The sequence below is a fragment of the Protopterus annectens genome, chromosome 14.part0 (genome assembly GCF_019279795.1).
Source record: "Protopterus annectens isolate FY-2018-M chromosome 14.part0, PAN1.0, whole genome shotgun sequence".
NCBI classification, from domain to species: domain Eukaryota; kingdom Metazoa; phylum Chordata; order Ceratodontiformes; family Protopteridae; genus Protopterus; species Protopterus annectens.
The window spans coordinates 752,939,748-752,957,001 of record NC_056748.1 but is presented as its reverse complement, the minus strand read 5'-3'; the positions used below and the strand labels follow the sequence as shown (position 1 = coordinate 752,957,001).

The following is a 17,254-nucleotide window of genomic DNA, read 5'->3' as shown; positions in this document are numbered from 1 at the left end:
AGGAATAAAACAGACAAAACAAATGCATTCAAACTATTTACAATAAGTACATATCAGCTCCCATGGACAAGGTAAATATCCTTTATCAGGACTGCCAGCATGATTACAGGTTGACTCCACACTGGGGCCTGATGAAGACTTGAAAAATTATTCCCACCTTATGAGATTGCACTGTTATTCTGTCCAGTGCTGCCCAACCCAACTATTACATCAGGTCTTCTTGTAAGTAATAACATTATTCTGGGTTCCTGTCTGTAAGTAGTAAAGTTATTATATGATCTTGTCATGAAAAAAAGGGAAAATGTCAGTTATTTGCCTTCATTGTCACTTTGCAGTAATATGTTAAAATAATCATGAGCTAACTTTACTATTTAAACTTTTACATAGAATTTAAAGTGACTATGGTAACTTTTTTTAAGGTTTAAAAACCCCCTGTTCATGCGTCAAGGTAAGGAATACCAACTCTTCTTAGGTTACATGTTAAAGCCTCATCCTGTCTTTGGATCATACATGTTTTAAAGAGTTGAAATGGCTTGATGTACATTCTAGTAGTAGTCCTGGGAGCTTTAACTTTAGGTTGATGGAGCATTCAGATTATCTCCCTCAGCAGATGATTGTCCTTCAGGCAATGACTACCATAATCTCTGGGTAGCCTCCCAAAGAGAGTCAGATGTATGAGGTTCCCCCTGGAAGGCAGATCTTTAGATTGACTGGGTAAATGTGGCACAACTTCCACTTGTTCTTCTGCAGATGTTTATTGCTGGACAAAACACTGCCTGGTGCATTCTTGTTTCAGGGAAATACTCAGTATGTACCAGATTCAGGCACAATTCATTGTACAAATTTCCCCCAGGGTCCAAAATGAGGACACTATCTTTTCTTTAAAGGCATAATGGGTAAAGTGCAATATACTCACTATCCTGTAGTTGTCACCAGTGGAGTGATTTGAGACACATCCCTTCCATAGAGTGGGTGATATGATATCAGCTGTCATGCCACTTGTTTTACACTGCTTATCACTAGTGGGGTTGGGGCTTTATTCCACTGTGCTACAGGACTCAGCATGAGAGATGTTGTCTTTTGAATCTAGTAACAGTCTTTGAAGATGTGACAGTATCACTCGGTAAAGGCCTAACAGTGAATGCATATTATCTAAACCTTGCTAAAGCATTTAAGTGTAGATAATGGAATAATTTACAGATTAAGAACATTAAATTTGAATCCTTATGTAATTTACTTGGTAAACACCAGTCACTTTGAAGGTGGAACTATTCAAAGTGGGAAATCACCCATATAAACAGAATGTGGTTACCACTGACTTCTCCATTGCTCTTTACTGGGGCTATTTATTTTCTGAAGTGAGACTCTCAGATAAAAAAGTGGGAAATGTACTATTAATAACTACACTTGCTGATGACTGCAAACTGTGTAACATAATTACTACAATGAAAGAAACTGAAATTCTCAATATGCTGTACAAAAATACACACCTGATGTGTAAGAATGACCTTACCTTTAATGCTAGTAAATGTAGCATAAATGAAGAAATACAGTGCTGATACACTAATGGAAAACACCTGGAATAGGTGATATAATATACTTCCCCGTATCAGCATTTATTTAACAATTACTCAAGCGTCCTTGATCTCCTGCTAATCCAAAAGTTTAAATAATTGGAAAATGTATATTAGTGCCAGAAAAAGAAGTACATCTCCTCTGCTTCCAGCATTAAATGTAACATCATGAGACTTTGAAAAAAAGAAATAAGCTATAGGTTAGTACAAGGCTAGCTGCCCTTGTGGGCTATTTTAAGCCTTGCCAGTGATCTTCGTTGAGAATCAAACCCTGTATTTATTGTTTGAGAGGTAACCACGTTAACTATTATGCCAACCCTGATCCCCTTGAATTAAGTGATGCCACCTCAGTGCTCAGTCATATTTCATAGTTTCATAGGCAAATACTAGGATATCAGTCTGCAGACTACTGCAAGCCTAACCAGTAACCAGAGATCAGAATCAAATCTTGTCTTTTGTATTTGTGAGGTGAAGACCTTAACCATTATGACAACCGCCCCTTATGATTACAAAATAAATCATCAAATCAGAAGAAGTGGCACCAATATTGAGCACCAATGGAAAATGGCAGAGTACTATTTGAACATTCATGTGTATAATAAGTCAGGAAAACTTAATCTCTACTCAGTCTAATTCTAAAGGGTATTTCTAGTATATCCAGAAAGATGTTTGTATTACTTTGTATTTTAGGAACCTGACCTGTTATGGAATGTGATACTGAAACAACTTGAGAAGGTACAATGATTCTTTATGGAAACATCCTAGGGTTGGAAAATTTGCACTGTTTAGAAAAGCTTGAGGAATTCTCTTTATATTCTGTATGTTATAGGTTACTGCTTTGCTTGGTCTGTAATTTGATGTCTGATCCAATTCAGTTTGAAGGTTTATGTCTGAAGTATGCCAGTGGGGAACCTAATAACCACTTGCAGTCCTTGTAGCTGTGTTCATCACATGCTGCATCGACTCTTTTGCATTTGAAATTTATATATTTTCTGGCAGTAAGCACAGAGGAATAAACCTCTGAGCTGTTAATAAGTTGTTTCCTGTGTTAAAAGTATAAAGTTTAATTCTTCCACCTTCATTTGCCTCATGTGTGATTCTGAGCAAGTCACATAACCAGACAGTGCTCCCATGTCATCCATAAACAAGGGATTGTTGTGTCCATTGCGCTAACCTGGTGAACAAATAGACAGAATAAATATCAAAAAAGGTTCAACCTAGCTATTTTCTTGTTCTTTATATTAAAATTAGCAGACTCCATTTAGGAACACTGCAAAGAAAACACTCAAAGAAAGCCTGTGGTTTAATACAACCCTAAAAGTGTAGTATTATCAGGGTCTATATTACCACATCGAAAAAGCTGTTAATCGAGTGGCTTTATAACTGAAATGCGGTTATTAAAACTCACTTTTGTGGGGGGGGGTTGTGTCCCCCACACCTCCCGCTAATTATATATACCAACTCTGAGATCGCAATACAGTGAGGAAAGGGCAAATTTCCCAAATCTCACAATTTCCCAATAAACAGTTCTTTTATCAACATTTTCAGTTATAAAGCCATTTGATTAATGGCTTTTTTGATGTGGTAATATAGACCCATATTATCATTATGTCTAGACTATCTGTTTTCCCTTCATTCCAAAACTAAGAGACAGTTCTCCTTTTCTCAGGCTAAGGATGTTGCTGAATATAGACATTTAGAAGAAGTCTGTAATTTAATGCAGTCCTAAAAGTGCAGCACTATCTTTAGGTTCAGCCCAGCTGCTTGCTCCTTCTCTCTATTTTTTTTTCCTGTGGACCTATTACCACTGGACATGCTTACTATCAAGCTCCCATTATCAACCATGCCCAGTCATTTCCCTTCCTGCATAAATGTTAGTGATGTTGACAGCTGTCTGGGAAAGTCATGAAGCAGACAGTCTTAGCAAGGAGTTGTGTTCTCACTGACATCCCAACAATATGAGCACGTATTATTTTAGGCATAACCCCTCATCTGGGGTTGAAGATGTTATGACCCAAATCACCTGGAGAATCATGGTGCCCTCCCCAATGTGGATGCATGTTTCCATGCATTTGCAAAATGAGCAGCCACAGAGGTGGCTTGGTGGCCAAATGCCCATTCTTTGGACCATATCTTGCACTATTTTCCAGCCACCATGGGGATTGCACGACTGTATGGCCTTGCACCACACATTTCTCCCAGGATTCATTGGGTCATATGCAAGTACTAAGCTAGTTGCACTTGTATGCCATTTTAAGTCTAGTCAATTTCCCTTTCAAAGGTGAGAATCAAACCATGTACTTTGTGTTTGTGAGGTAAGCACCTTAACCATTACACCAACCCCTAAACCCCACATTACAATGTCAGGGGAAAGAGATTTGAACCATACACCCTTCACACATGAAACCCATGCATTAACCTACTGTGCTAACTGAAAAGCAAGAGTAGTGTTGTTCAAAGGTAAGTACTAGGCTAACTGCCCTGAAGGTCATTTAAAGTCTAGCCGAGTTCTTCTTGGTGAGAATTAAACCCTGCACCTCTTGTCTGTGAGGTAAACACATTAACCATTATGCCAACCATTGTGGACATGTTTTTTCTCCTCTAACAACACCCAGTCTACTAACCAATAGCTCTCCCATGTTGTAGTCAGGACGTTATTCCTCTTTGGCACCAGAACTGTTGCTCCTTCATAAAATTAAAAAAGCAGCTCACCATGTCTTAATTTGAGAATGCTGATGAGTATAGACATTCAAGGGAAACAGCCAAACCATTAATTAATCTCAGATCAGGGCCTTACTCCATTGTGTCATGAGAGTTTAACCTCAATTGACTATATTAGATACAATTTAAAGTTAGGTAATGTAGTCGGAGCACTTTTTCCTGAACCTCTGAAAGGCCTTTGATGCCATTAATCATGAGGGACTAATAACATAGATTTACAGACCTACATTTCTTTCCTGTTACTATAAAATACTGTAAAGCTTACTTCTTGTTCAGTTTATATATAAAAGAAATGATAGAGAAGACTAAACCCCTAAAGGTCATTCAATACGCAAATGGTACAGTTCTACTACGCACAGCTGAATACTACTCTGTAGCAGAAAAATACTTTTAAGAAGGTTTCAGTGTGCTTGAGAAACAACTGAGGATCTCCAGCATTATGATAAATGCTTATAATAACAACTCCATTCTGCTCTGATCTAATCACTGAAAAACTTTGCAGCCTTCTGAACTTCAAATTCTCACAGCAAGCATCAGCCAGTAAAACACATACAGCTTGAAATACATCAACATTGTCTTAGATGCACCATCCCATTTGACAGCCAGATACCTGCATCTATGAAAAATGAAATACAGCTTTTAGCAGCTTATATAGAATAAGGTAGTACCTAAGTCCAACAGCTAAAGAAAAACACTATCCACTCTAATACATTCCAAGCTGTTCCATGACTGCATAACTTAAAGGGGCTTAACAAAAACCTTTATCTGTAAAGTGGCACACACGTATCATTCTTAGCTGTCCTGTTAGAACCTGCTACTCTACCATCTTCACAAAATTATTCTGATCAGCCTTACAAAAATTAAAAATTATCTTTCAAAATAACGATGATAAACTTCTATATTAGAATTCAGGATGCCCAGCCATTATACCTCTGGAAACAATATTCTTTGCAGTCATTGTGTTCAAATAACAATGTGATCATAAACTTCAGCAAATCCAACAATTTATATGGAAACACCTTCTTCAGAAATTAAAGATTTCACAATTATAACACACATGCCCTTTAAAAACAAACACAGACCATACTTTAAAGCTAACATTCTGTATCTGCTAACCCTTAATCAAATTAATGATAATAATAATAATAGTATGTGAGTTTCACCCAATCTCTACCACAGCTCACTTAATATCTATCAAAGTTGAATATTTCCCTAACAAGCTCAGTTCCAAATCACAAGTGCCTCTTTTTTTTTTTTTTACATTTTCTTCTCATATCCTTGATTTCAGTAACATATATTACCCATTATGGAGCACAGTGTTTAACCACTGTGTGCCATTAACCCAAATTTTGTATGCTAACTTAATTCCCCCTCCTAGTTTTCTTTTCAACTTCTAATAGCTCCCCTACACAATATTCAGCTCTGCTTTGCATACCTTTAAAATAATATACTAAGACTTTCTCATACAAATTAATAACAATAATAATAATTACCAATGCAAGTATTATACTGAGCAGTGTGATAATGCATGGCTTTAGGTAAAATAGACTTTCAAAGATTTCATGTGGAGGGACTTTGAGTTTACATTGTAAGAGTAGATGTCACAAAGGGGGTGTGCAAATTTCTAATGTAAAATAATTGTCAAGGATATTGGTATATTTTATGGATAAATTAACATACTGGGGAATGAATAATTTCAAAATCTGTATCCAGACAGAAGGACTAGTGACTGCAATCACTCCCAGTTCTTTACTTATTATATTATACCTCTGTGCTCTTATCTGTCCCACCCAGGTGTTTGTCTGCTAAAGCAGCCGGACTCTTGATGGCCAGTCATAGGTACTGGTGACTCCACACAATGCATGATACATGAAACAGACTCCAACACTTTAAGTGCCTTTTTCCTTCTGAAAAGTTACAATATATCTGGTGTTTGTTGGGTTTCAGTATTCATCTTTTAAAGGATTTTGTCAGTTATGACTGAGTGGCCCATAATTACACTGTCCACAGTCCATTTAAACACATTTTTAACAGAACTTGCTGGTAAGGGAAGATGTCATAGATTTTTGTATTATTTTCATGAAGGCCCACAAAGATGCTTTCAGCCATTAAACGATTTAATGTTTCACTGTTATTTATCTCAGCATTTAGAACTGTAAAAGTAGTCTTATCTGCAAAGAAAAAATCATTGTAACCAGCACTTAAGCAGTAGGAAAAGTGAGGGGTCAATATCCGATCTTAAACAGGGCTTCCACTTTTCCTTACCACTGAGTTTTACTGTAAACAGAGGTCACACCAAGTTCCAGGCACACAGAGTGAAACAAAGTGACTACCTCATTAGTAATACACTCATAACATGGTGCTCTCATGCATTGTCAAGTGTTTCTATTCATTAGGTGATGTCAGAAATATTTTTTTAACTACACAGTCTCACAAACACAATAATAAAATTGAGAGTTGGCACTTTACTCTGACATACTAGGATTGCTTACTTCAAGGCTCATGTATGCTGTATAGGGTTTCACCTGTGAAATTAGCAGTAGGACATCTATTATTTATTTCCTGCTGCCGCTCGCATTCCACTTCAGCTGATAACTCTGCACTACGAAATGACTAACCATGTGCTTATGTCTTTCTTTCAACAACAGGAAGTGGGCAGGTACCCAGCTTATAAGGAAATGGTGGCTGAGTATAGCTGGCTGAGCAAGTGTAAGTAACATTTAGTTCTTTTTGGAAATCACATAACGTCTTTTGTACATTACAGTGACTCTCCCCTTGAAATGATGCACCTTATTTTTGGAAGCATTTTTTTATGTTTTGCTCTCTACCTATTAATGTAAAAGGAGCCAGAGTCTGCAATCCCTTCTGCAACAGGTTTCAGATTTGAGGATAATACATTTCTCAGTACTGATCCCAGTTGTTCTTGTCTTTCGGCTTTTCCCAGTTAGGGGTCACCACAGTGGAACTCCAGTCCGCTAATGATTGGCAGTAGATTTTGACAAACGCTGAGGTGCCAGCTCGACGTTCAACTTCCAACAAAGGCACGCCCATTTACGCATGTCTTTCGAACGCCCATCCAACCACAGGGAGGACATGCAGACTCCACACAGAAGGTGCTCCCGCCGAGAATCGAACGGGAGAACCTCTTGCTGTGAGGTAACAACGCTACCACTGCACCACCGCGGCATATCAGTACTGATCCCAGTATGGTTATTAAAAACTGAAGCAAGCAATTACTCTCAAATGCAGCTAAAATCTTTTCAGGTGGGTTACAAACAAAAGTACTTGACTGACATTACATTTTCCCTGCAGAATTGAAAATGGTATCAAACCATGAGTGAGCTTTCATATAAAGGTGTTTATGATCTGAAAAAGACCCTATTCCTGAAGCATTGCATTATTTGTGTAATATGAATTCCTATGTCTGATTTGGTGACTGCAGACTACTTTGCAGTATTATAGTTAATTCCATGCAAGTTACTGAATATCTGCTCCTTTACTTACATGCTAAGAAGTGTGTGTGTGTGTGTGTGTGTGTGTGTGTGTGTGTGTGTGTGTGTGTGTGTGTGTGTGTGTGTGTGTGTGCCCGTGTCTGTGTGAGTGAATGCATGCGTATCTAATACTAATTAGGCACAAGTGCATGCTCCTTGATATTTGTGTGTGTGCATATGTCTGCAGTTGCCTCTCTGTTTATGCGAGTGTGAGAGAGATCCATGACACACCATCTGTAAATGCATTTGCTGCATTCAATGTTTGTCCTTAAACTGAGGTATGCAAATATTGGAATTCATTACATTAAGCCTATACAGGTAGCAAATTCTCCTGCACAAAAAGACTGGGAGGTTTAACTTTGACAGAAAACATCCAGGTATGAAAACAATGCCCATCACATTTTTCCCAGTTTCACAATTTCCAATTAAAGTGCTTATGAGCTCCTGCCATGGAAAGTTATCACTGAGTGCTGACGTGAAGTGGTGAAGGGAAGACATTCTATTTTATCTCCCTCAGATTTCCATGCCTTTCAGTTATGCTACTATCATGGCATTTGGTGGTCCTGGGTGTCACATTTTCCAGTTGTCAGCTTATAGCTTGGTTGTTCTACATTGTAACCAGATGATCAGTGGCCAGCAGATTGTAGGAGCTTGTCACACAATATGACAGCTAACATAGAAGGGTTTGTCCTAGGGGATTTTGAAGTTTTTCTGCATTTTCTTGGTGTACACAGCTTGCATCACTCTAGTATTTACTGACATGCCTAATGTACAAAGCTGCAATGACTGGCACGGTCCATAGTTTCTACAGAGCTGTCTCTTCTTGTCTCAGCCAACAATGAATGACTAAACCTTCTTTTCTTCAATGGTTTCATGTTAATCCAGGCTTATTTCTCAGCCAAGTTTGTCAGTGTTGCAAGCAGATAATCAGCTACTGCATTCTACTCTACAAGCGACTGTCCACTTACATCCATCATAATATTCTCCTCACACATTCTCAACATGGATAAAGGAAGCCTGTGAGGATCAATCTTCATTGATCTTACCAAAGCTTTTGGTCTTACTGACCATTTCCTCCTCCTCCTCTTTCACTGTCACCAATAAATCAAAGTTAGCTCTAACACTTTCTCTTGGTTCCAAAATTTCTTAACAAATAGGCATTTCAGGGTCAAAACTGGCTCATCCCTATTATCTATAACACCCCTTACCAAAGGAGATCTGCCAGGACTCCATACTTGACCATTTTTTTCAGTCTTTACTAACAAACCTCCGACCTTTACATAATGACTTCACAGAGGATTTATAAGTAGATTGCTATAGTACATAATTCAGTGTCTGTTCATACACTGTGTTACAGGATGGCTATAAGCAGATTGTTATAGTACATGACTCAGTGTTTGTTCATACACTCTTACAGGATGGTTGTGAATGTTAGTAGAAAAACACTCATCTCCATATGCAAAAGGATAAATGCTACTCTCAGTTTTGTATGTATTAAAAGAGGCTGACCAACATTTTCATAGTATTTGTGGCTAAATATTTGCAAGACAAAGAGAGTACATGTGAAAGATTTGCCCACCAGCAGCGAACTTTGTATAAGGTATCCATGAACACAGTATGCTGAGTCATGAAATTGAAAGCTTGGACCCTATAAATCTAAGGAAACACATGATGTGTGTATATGTTACTTTCATTCATGGCAGTGCTGCTATGCCCAAAGTACAATGTTTAGGAAGTGAAACATAGTTCTTCCACTGACATAAGCAGTAAATAGCAATGCCTTTCCGATTCCCACTGCCACCTGAAAATTTCAGAGGAGAGGGCTGTACCTGAGTTAATGCTCAGGCTGTGCCAGGAAGCTGAAAATGCAGGCCAGTTATTTGAAGTAATGAGCTTTCTGACCATGAGTGAAAAGACCTTTGTACTGTCTATGTGGTCACTTTTTGTTGGTGTTTTTAACTCCCTGTTTCCAAATAGCCATTGAACTCTACATTCTTCAAAACTTTCAGAGACACCAAATAATGGAGGCAAGAGCTGGCAACTATGTCTGTCATCCACTGGAGAGGGTTACAGAATTTTAATGTGCTCATGTGCTCCTAAGTCCCTTCCCCACTGGCTCAGATGCAGAATGTGTGTATTTATTTATTTATACTTAATTGACTGAGTTAGTCCCACTAGACCAATGACCTCTTCAGGGAAGACCCAAAGTGGAATTCATACTGACTAGGGGAAATTTGGCCAGGGCACCATGCAACTTTCTCAACTGCCTTTTTTTTTTGGAAGACAGAGGAGTAGAAGGAAAATGCAATGAAGTATTAAAAGAAATAAGAGCATCAGCAAATATGTGAGAAGCATTTCACTAACATTTGTAAATAACATGTATATGATACATGTATACGTGTTGAGAGAACTGGAAAACATAGAAGTGGTGTACACATTTCCAAGATATCTAGAAAAATAATTATGGGAAATTATTTTGGGGTCAGTTTGGGGTTCAAGGTTGGGCCACATTAAATGAGAAGTCTGTATCCTAGAAAAGAAAATGGAGAAATAGGTTTAATGAATCTCTTTGTATATTTTGCTTCAATTCATTTATATTGGATACTGTGTAGGATGGCAAAGAAGGAGACAAATATAGTAGGAAAGATGACGTGGGAGAAATATGAATAATTCTGGATAGCAGAGGGCATAGGGAAAGAAGGGTATATGAAAATAAGGAGGTTAAAAGAGTATTGTGAAAAAATAAATAAAAAGTTGGTGAATTAGGTGAGATGGTGTAAACAAAGGTAGGAAAGCATGGTATAAGCACATTGGCCACCAAACCCGGACCGAAACACTAAAGGTGGAGGCGTGTCCATATTCATTAAGGATATCCACACCTCCAATCTAGTTGCTCATCATAATGCATCCGAGATTATCCAAGTTCAACTAACTCTGGGCCAAACCACAGTCCAGATTGTAGCTTGCTACAGACCCCACACCATGCCCCAGGATTCCCACTCCTCTTTTCTTGATACACTGGAAAATATTAAAGTGCAACCCAACACTCTAATAATGAATGATTTCAACTACCCTACCATTAACTGGGAAAACTACTCGTGTACCAACTCTTTTGCTCAACGTTTTCTGGAAATCATCAATTCCAACTCCTTAGATCAACTTATCCACACCCCCACCAGGGGGAGCAATATCCTAGACCTGGTCATCACCAATATGGGTGACCGGTGTTCCACACCAGAGGTCAGATCCTAGTTGGTCAGATCTGACCACAAGCTAATCACCCTAGACATCCACATCCTGCTCCCACCCCCCACCCCCCAATTAGGAAAACAACCATAAAAAAATTCTCTAAAGCCAACTTCACGCTTTTTAAGACAGAAGTGGCAAACTTCACGACACCCATGCAGATGGACAATAGAGGCACGACTGCTGAAGCCTACACAAATGCACTTTATAAGCACTTACACGAGTGCATGGATCATGCTATCCCTAAGAGAACCAAGATGCTATCCTCCAAAAAAAGGAAGCCAGTCTGGAGGTCTTCTGCCATAAACAAACTCTACAGCAGAAGAAAGAAACTGTTGCAAAAAAGAGTAAAATCCAATAATTGGAAGAACTCCCTGGTCAGCCTCAGTAAGAAGCTGAGATCCCTTATGAAATCCTCCAAAGCTAGTTATGAAAACAAAATTGCCACTGATTCTAAACTCAGCCACAATGCATTCTATAGCTATGTCAAGAATCTCAATGGCAACACTCAGATCTGCTCTAAGTTACAGCACAATGACACTAAATATACAGAACCAACTGATATTGCCAACATCCTAGCAGATAGGTTCAGTGCTAACTTTTTCCCCCTCTCACCCCCTAAATGGCCCATCTTTATACTGGAAGAATGCAAAGTTCCTGTAATCACAGCTGCACAGGTAAAAACCTCACTCTCCAAAGCCAAGAACACAGCATCCATGGGATCAGACAACATCCCAGGCTGCCTTCTACATGAACTACAGAATGAACTGGCACCCCACCTAAGTACCATGTTCAGTCATAGCCTCACCTCAGGCTTTGTGCCCATTGAATGGTGCACAGTGACAGTTATCCCACTCTACAAAAAAGGGGGCCACAACAGACCCAGGAACTACCGCCCCATTAGCCTGACGAGCCTGGTCTGCAAGGCCATGGATCGTATCATCATGGAACTCATAAACAAAGACATTAGAGATCTCCAAACTCTTGACCCCACACAGTTCGGGTTTGTAAAAGGCAGATCATGTCTCCTAAATGTGATAGACTTCTTTGAAGTAGTCACCAAAGCCATAGATGAAGGTAAGGTGGTTCACACAGCCTATCTAGATCTCGCCAAGGTGTTCGACACCACCCCCCACTCTGGAATTATAGATAAACTCACTAAACTAGGTATAAATCCCTATGTCACAAGATGGGTTGCCAACTGGCTTACTGACAGAACCCACATTGTGAAAGTAGCAGACTCCAAATCAAACTTCAGACCAGTGACAAGTTGAGTACCACAGGGTTCAGTCCTGGGTCCTCTCCTGTTTGGTATCTACTTCTCTGAAGTACAGGCTAACACAGAAGGTCTTTGGCTTACTATATTCACAGATGACTGCAAACTAGGAGCCATAATTGAAACTCCTAATGATGTGGACATCCTACAAAAGGGCCTCACTGAGACAGATGCCTGGTGTCAAAGCCATGGTCTCAAGCTCAATGCCAAAAAGTGCATTGTCATCCCCTTTGGTAAAAACTCTGTACCCATGAACTACCACATAGGCGGTAGTCTACTTAACACCAAAAGTGTGATAAGAGACCTTGGAACACAGGTGGACAGTAGTCTCTCCTTTGATAATCACATCACCACAGTGGTCAGGAAATCCTTCTACGTGGCACACCTCATCACAAATGTTTCTCATCCAGAAAAAAAGAGGTCATTGTTCCCCTCTACTCATCACTCATTAGACCCATTATAGGGTACAATGTCCCTTTTGGTATGTACCTCACAAGACATCTACAACAACTGGAAAGGCCACAAAAATACCTCACAAAGAGGATTATTGGCCTCAAACAGATGCTTTACGCAGACCGACTCAAAAAACTCCAGCTTTGCTCCATCACATATCGCCTACTCAGAGGCGATCTCTGCCTAACATACAAAGCTATGTCAAGCCCAGAGCTGTTGGACATGCTCCACTTAAAGAAATCCCAATCCCTCTGAGCTACACGCTCTAGGGACCTAAACCTTGTCACCACAATAAACAGAACATGCTGGAGGGATAGATTCCTGTCCCAAAGACTTCCCATACTCTGGAACAGACTACCTATCTATGTCAAACAGAGCTCCTCATTAGCACTCTTCAAGAAAGATTTTGATGATTGGATGGGTAATGGGAAATTCACCCCAGGGATCACTTCTGTGGTTCTGCTTGACAGGGGCACAGGAAAATAATTGTTTTGGGTAGCGAAAGCCAGGGTACCTTTTTGGCTAGGCTTGTATAGGCCCTAGGTCCAATAGCCTAGTACCTACCTATGAACCTATGAACATAAAAAATAGAATGACGTACATAACTAAAATAATTTTTCTTTAAATGCCATGGGGTCTATTACATCCATCTGAGCTACCACAAACTCAGGCAGATGGGGCTTCATTTTCATATCTCAAAGGATGGCAAAGTCAGGAGTGTAAAACATCCCATGGGCTGCACTGCAGTGTCAGCACTGGAAAAATTTAATTCAGCTACCTTGTGTGGGAACAGAACCCATAGCCTGCTGATTTTCCACTACCAAAGACAAGTGCACTACTTGTTGAGCTACTGAGACTATTACATTTTAATGTTTCCAGTTATCACACTGTCCAGCTGTCATACGTTTAGGTATTTAGTTTTCTTAAAACATGTTTTATGTAAGAGTTAGATATGGTGAAGTGGCTTTAGGTTAAAGTCCAACGTTTAATGAATCATAAAGCAAAATCTTCCAGCCTATGTGTAGACTGTAGCAGATTTAAGTCTGGGAGGCTGTTAGTGTCATGAAATGTGATCTTTATCAAGGAGGCTTTCAGTTTCATGAAATGTGATCTTTATCAATTCCAAAGTAGCTTGCTTGGTACAAGCTGATCTCATAGCCTGGTCTTTCAAATTATCAGGCCCTGAAAGCAAACACAATCTGAATTAATGGAAAAAATCTTCCTTCTATGTAAGAAAGCACTCTGGAAGCCACAGTTAGGTATAAGCAAAAAAAACTTTATTGTAGGATGGATAAGCACTACTATATACTGAGTTATTTTAAACATACTGTTATAATTATATACAGTTAGAACAACAGGGACAGTAGGCACTCTGAGAAAGCCATTCCTGCTTGGTGGGACTTGGGGTAGGAGACTAGATCAGTCACCCCCCCAACCAAAGGAGATATAATTGGCTAAAGGTTACCAAATCAGAGGGTGTCTTCTCCAGTGATTTTTCACCCTAATCCCGTATTAACTACTTAGAGAAAATAACATTTGTATGAAAAACAGTAGACTTACCCAGAGAAGAAAAAAAAATATTATACAACGACCCTCCATTAATATTCCAAAACGTGCACGCTGATTGGTCAGCATGCACCTTGTAAATCAGACTTATACTAATGAAAAAAGGTCCGGTCACCCAGACTTTTTCCATTAGTATAAGTCTTTTTTTTTACAGCAACAGAGAACGCAAGATCTCCATTGCTGTTTAGACGCTATCTCGCTATGTTAAAGGAGTTTAACATAGTGAGACAGCATTAAAAAAAGTAACGGAGATCTTCCTTTCTCTGTTGCTTTTTTTAAAGCTGTCTTGCTATGTTAAATGGGTTTAATATAGCGAGACAGCTTTAAAAAAAGCAACAGAGATTCTCTGTTGCTTTTTTAAAAGCTGTCTCGCTATGTTAAACTCTTTTAACATAGAGAGACAGTTTGTAAAAAGCAATGGAGATCTTGCTTCCTCTGTTGCTGCCACCCACAGCTCTGATGTACTGCCTAAACATACGCATGTGCAGTATATCAGAACTGCCGCAGAATAGCAGACAGCTGCGGAAGGGCAGCAAGGAGGAGTTATACAATGCCATTATTTAAGAAAAGTAAGTATTTTTTTTTCTTAAATAATGTCATTGTATAATAGCAATAACCCACTTCTGGGTGTGGGTAATGCTGGATTTACCCATGGTTGTCTTTGTTTGGCCACTCGGACATCACCCTCATGACCAAACCACACCAACCGTGGGTAAATCCAGCATTACCCACACCCAGGCGTGGGTTATTGCTATAATAATAAATACTCACAAAAAAGATAAAATCCATAAGAACTCTGAAGATATTCATTTTTCAAGTCACAATTCATATTTTATATATATATATATATATATATATATATATTTTTATATATATATATATATATATATATATATATATATATATATATATATACAGTTCTGCGGCACTTTCACCTTGAGTTTCATCAGTTACATCCTCTTTCTTGTAAAATAAGCTTGATAATCTCTGTAGGGGAATTCTTGTTCTGACCAAAATAAACCATTTGGATTATTGTCCAGTACAAAATCTTTTTTAACATCCACGGTGGTGGTGCTGCGGTAGCGTTGTCGCCTCACAGTAAGGCGCTGTCCGGTTCGACTCTCAGTTAGAACATCATCTGCGTGGAGACATGCGTGAATGGACGTACCTTCGTTGAAGGTTGTGCGTCAGGGCTGGCAACTCGGTATGTAAAAATCAACTGCCAATCATTAGCGGACCGGAGTTCTACTGTGGCGACCCCTAACTGGGAAAAGCAGAAAGTCACAACAGCAACAAAATCTTTTTTAACAACTTTTGAGTTCTTTCATTATCAATAAAAATGTCCTAACAATTTCTGAGTTCCTTTATTATATTTTTATTTATTTATTTGACATTTGTTTACCAGGAAAGTCCATCTGGGTCAAAAGTACCCATTTTCAGCTGAGGCCCAGGGAGAAAAACTCTATACTTTCAGACATCTATGTGCATACATATCACTACTTCTTAACATATACAGAGGGTAGGTAGTTTACCTTCATACACAGAGTAATACAGTCAGACATCCATGTAGAAACATAATACTATCTCTTAATTTATACACAGGGTTTGTAGTTTAACTTCTTGCATAGAGTAATACATTTTATTTACAATTTAGTTGTATTTGTAATTTGACACTGGGACATGTTGAACAGCATTTACATTGTAGTAGCAGAGAGAAACATTGTGGAGAGATGTGGGAAGAGTATAGGATGGTGTTTAGCTGTAGTAAGTCACAGCTGTAAGGATATATAGAAAGAAGGCTATATACAGGAAGTGTAAGAAAGCTAGGTGGGGGGTGAAAGGAACTATATGAGACATGAGGAAAGTGTGTTAAGTGGAGCTAGGATACTAGATAAATAAGGAGATAGATTTTAGTGGAAGATTATGTGTATGAAGTCAACAAGAGTAGAGAGGGTAGGAGTGAAGAGAGGAGTGAAAAAAAATATTCTAAGTAAAAATCAGAATTAAAAACCAACAAAATATATTAACAGACATGGTTATGCAGTAATATGGTCATTTAGTGTATTGTAAGCCTAATGTGGAGTCTGCATATTTAGGCTTGGCAGATCCAGAGTGCCTCCATTTTTATGGGAGGATTGTAGTTAACCGAAGTATTTACCACAAGACAAACAGGAAATGAAACAAGATTTTGCATACATTAGAAGAGTAAGATGAACATCAGAGTTAGGGATTGTGAACTATAGTTATCTCCATTTTTATGGGAGTTTGCAAGTCTAACTCTTAACCCTAAGAGCCCTAAGGGGGTTGGGAGGATGGCCTAATGGTTAAGGTGTTTGCCTTACAAACACAAGGTGCAGGGTTTGAGTCTCACAAGGACTAATTGGCTAGGCTTACAATGACTTGCAAGGGCACGTAGCCTAGTACAAACCTATCAACCTTAAACATCAAAGTGAAAGCCTAGCATAATGCCCGACTCAGTGTAGAGCCTGACTCTGGTGGGTTAAGCTGAAGTAAATCCAATAACAAACCTCTTGAATGCTTACCCTATACAGAGCCTGCATGAATGTGAAGGGAAAGCCAGAGTGGATTCTGCTTTTGCTCAAGTGAGATTGCATCTTTTGACATTCTTGTCCACCAGGCCAGATAGATGTGGGTAACCAGACCAATATAAGAATAAACAGCATTATTTAAATAGATAACTTAAACTTATGAAATCAATCTAAAAATAGCTGTAAAAGCAAAAATATCACAGTCCAAAATATCCAGCACAGCCATGGTAAGCCACGTGTGTGTAGGGGTGGGGGTCTCCTTGCCCATAAATATACCTCTGAGCTGTCTGATTTATGCAAAGCTGGCATGAATGTGAATGGGAAAGCTGGAGAAGATTCCACTTTTAAAGAGTGACACTGTGACTTTTGTCATTCTTA

General features: G+C 38.9%; 1 protein-coding gene across 1 annotated transcript in view; it reads left to right on the top strand.

Moving 5' to 3' along the window:
* The window catches only part of PDZD7 (PDZ domain containing 7), an 809,774-nt gene that overhangs the window by 153,001 nt on the left and 639,519 nt on the right, over positions 1-17,254 (top strand). The window contains exon 7 of the mRNA XM_044056491.1: positions 6,944-7,004. Coding sequence (XP_043912426.1) covers positions 6,944-7,004 — 61 coding nt within the window. The remainder of the gene's footprint in view (positions 1-6,943; positions 7,005-17,254) is intronic.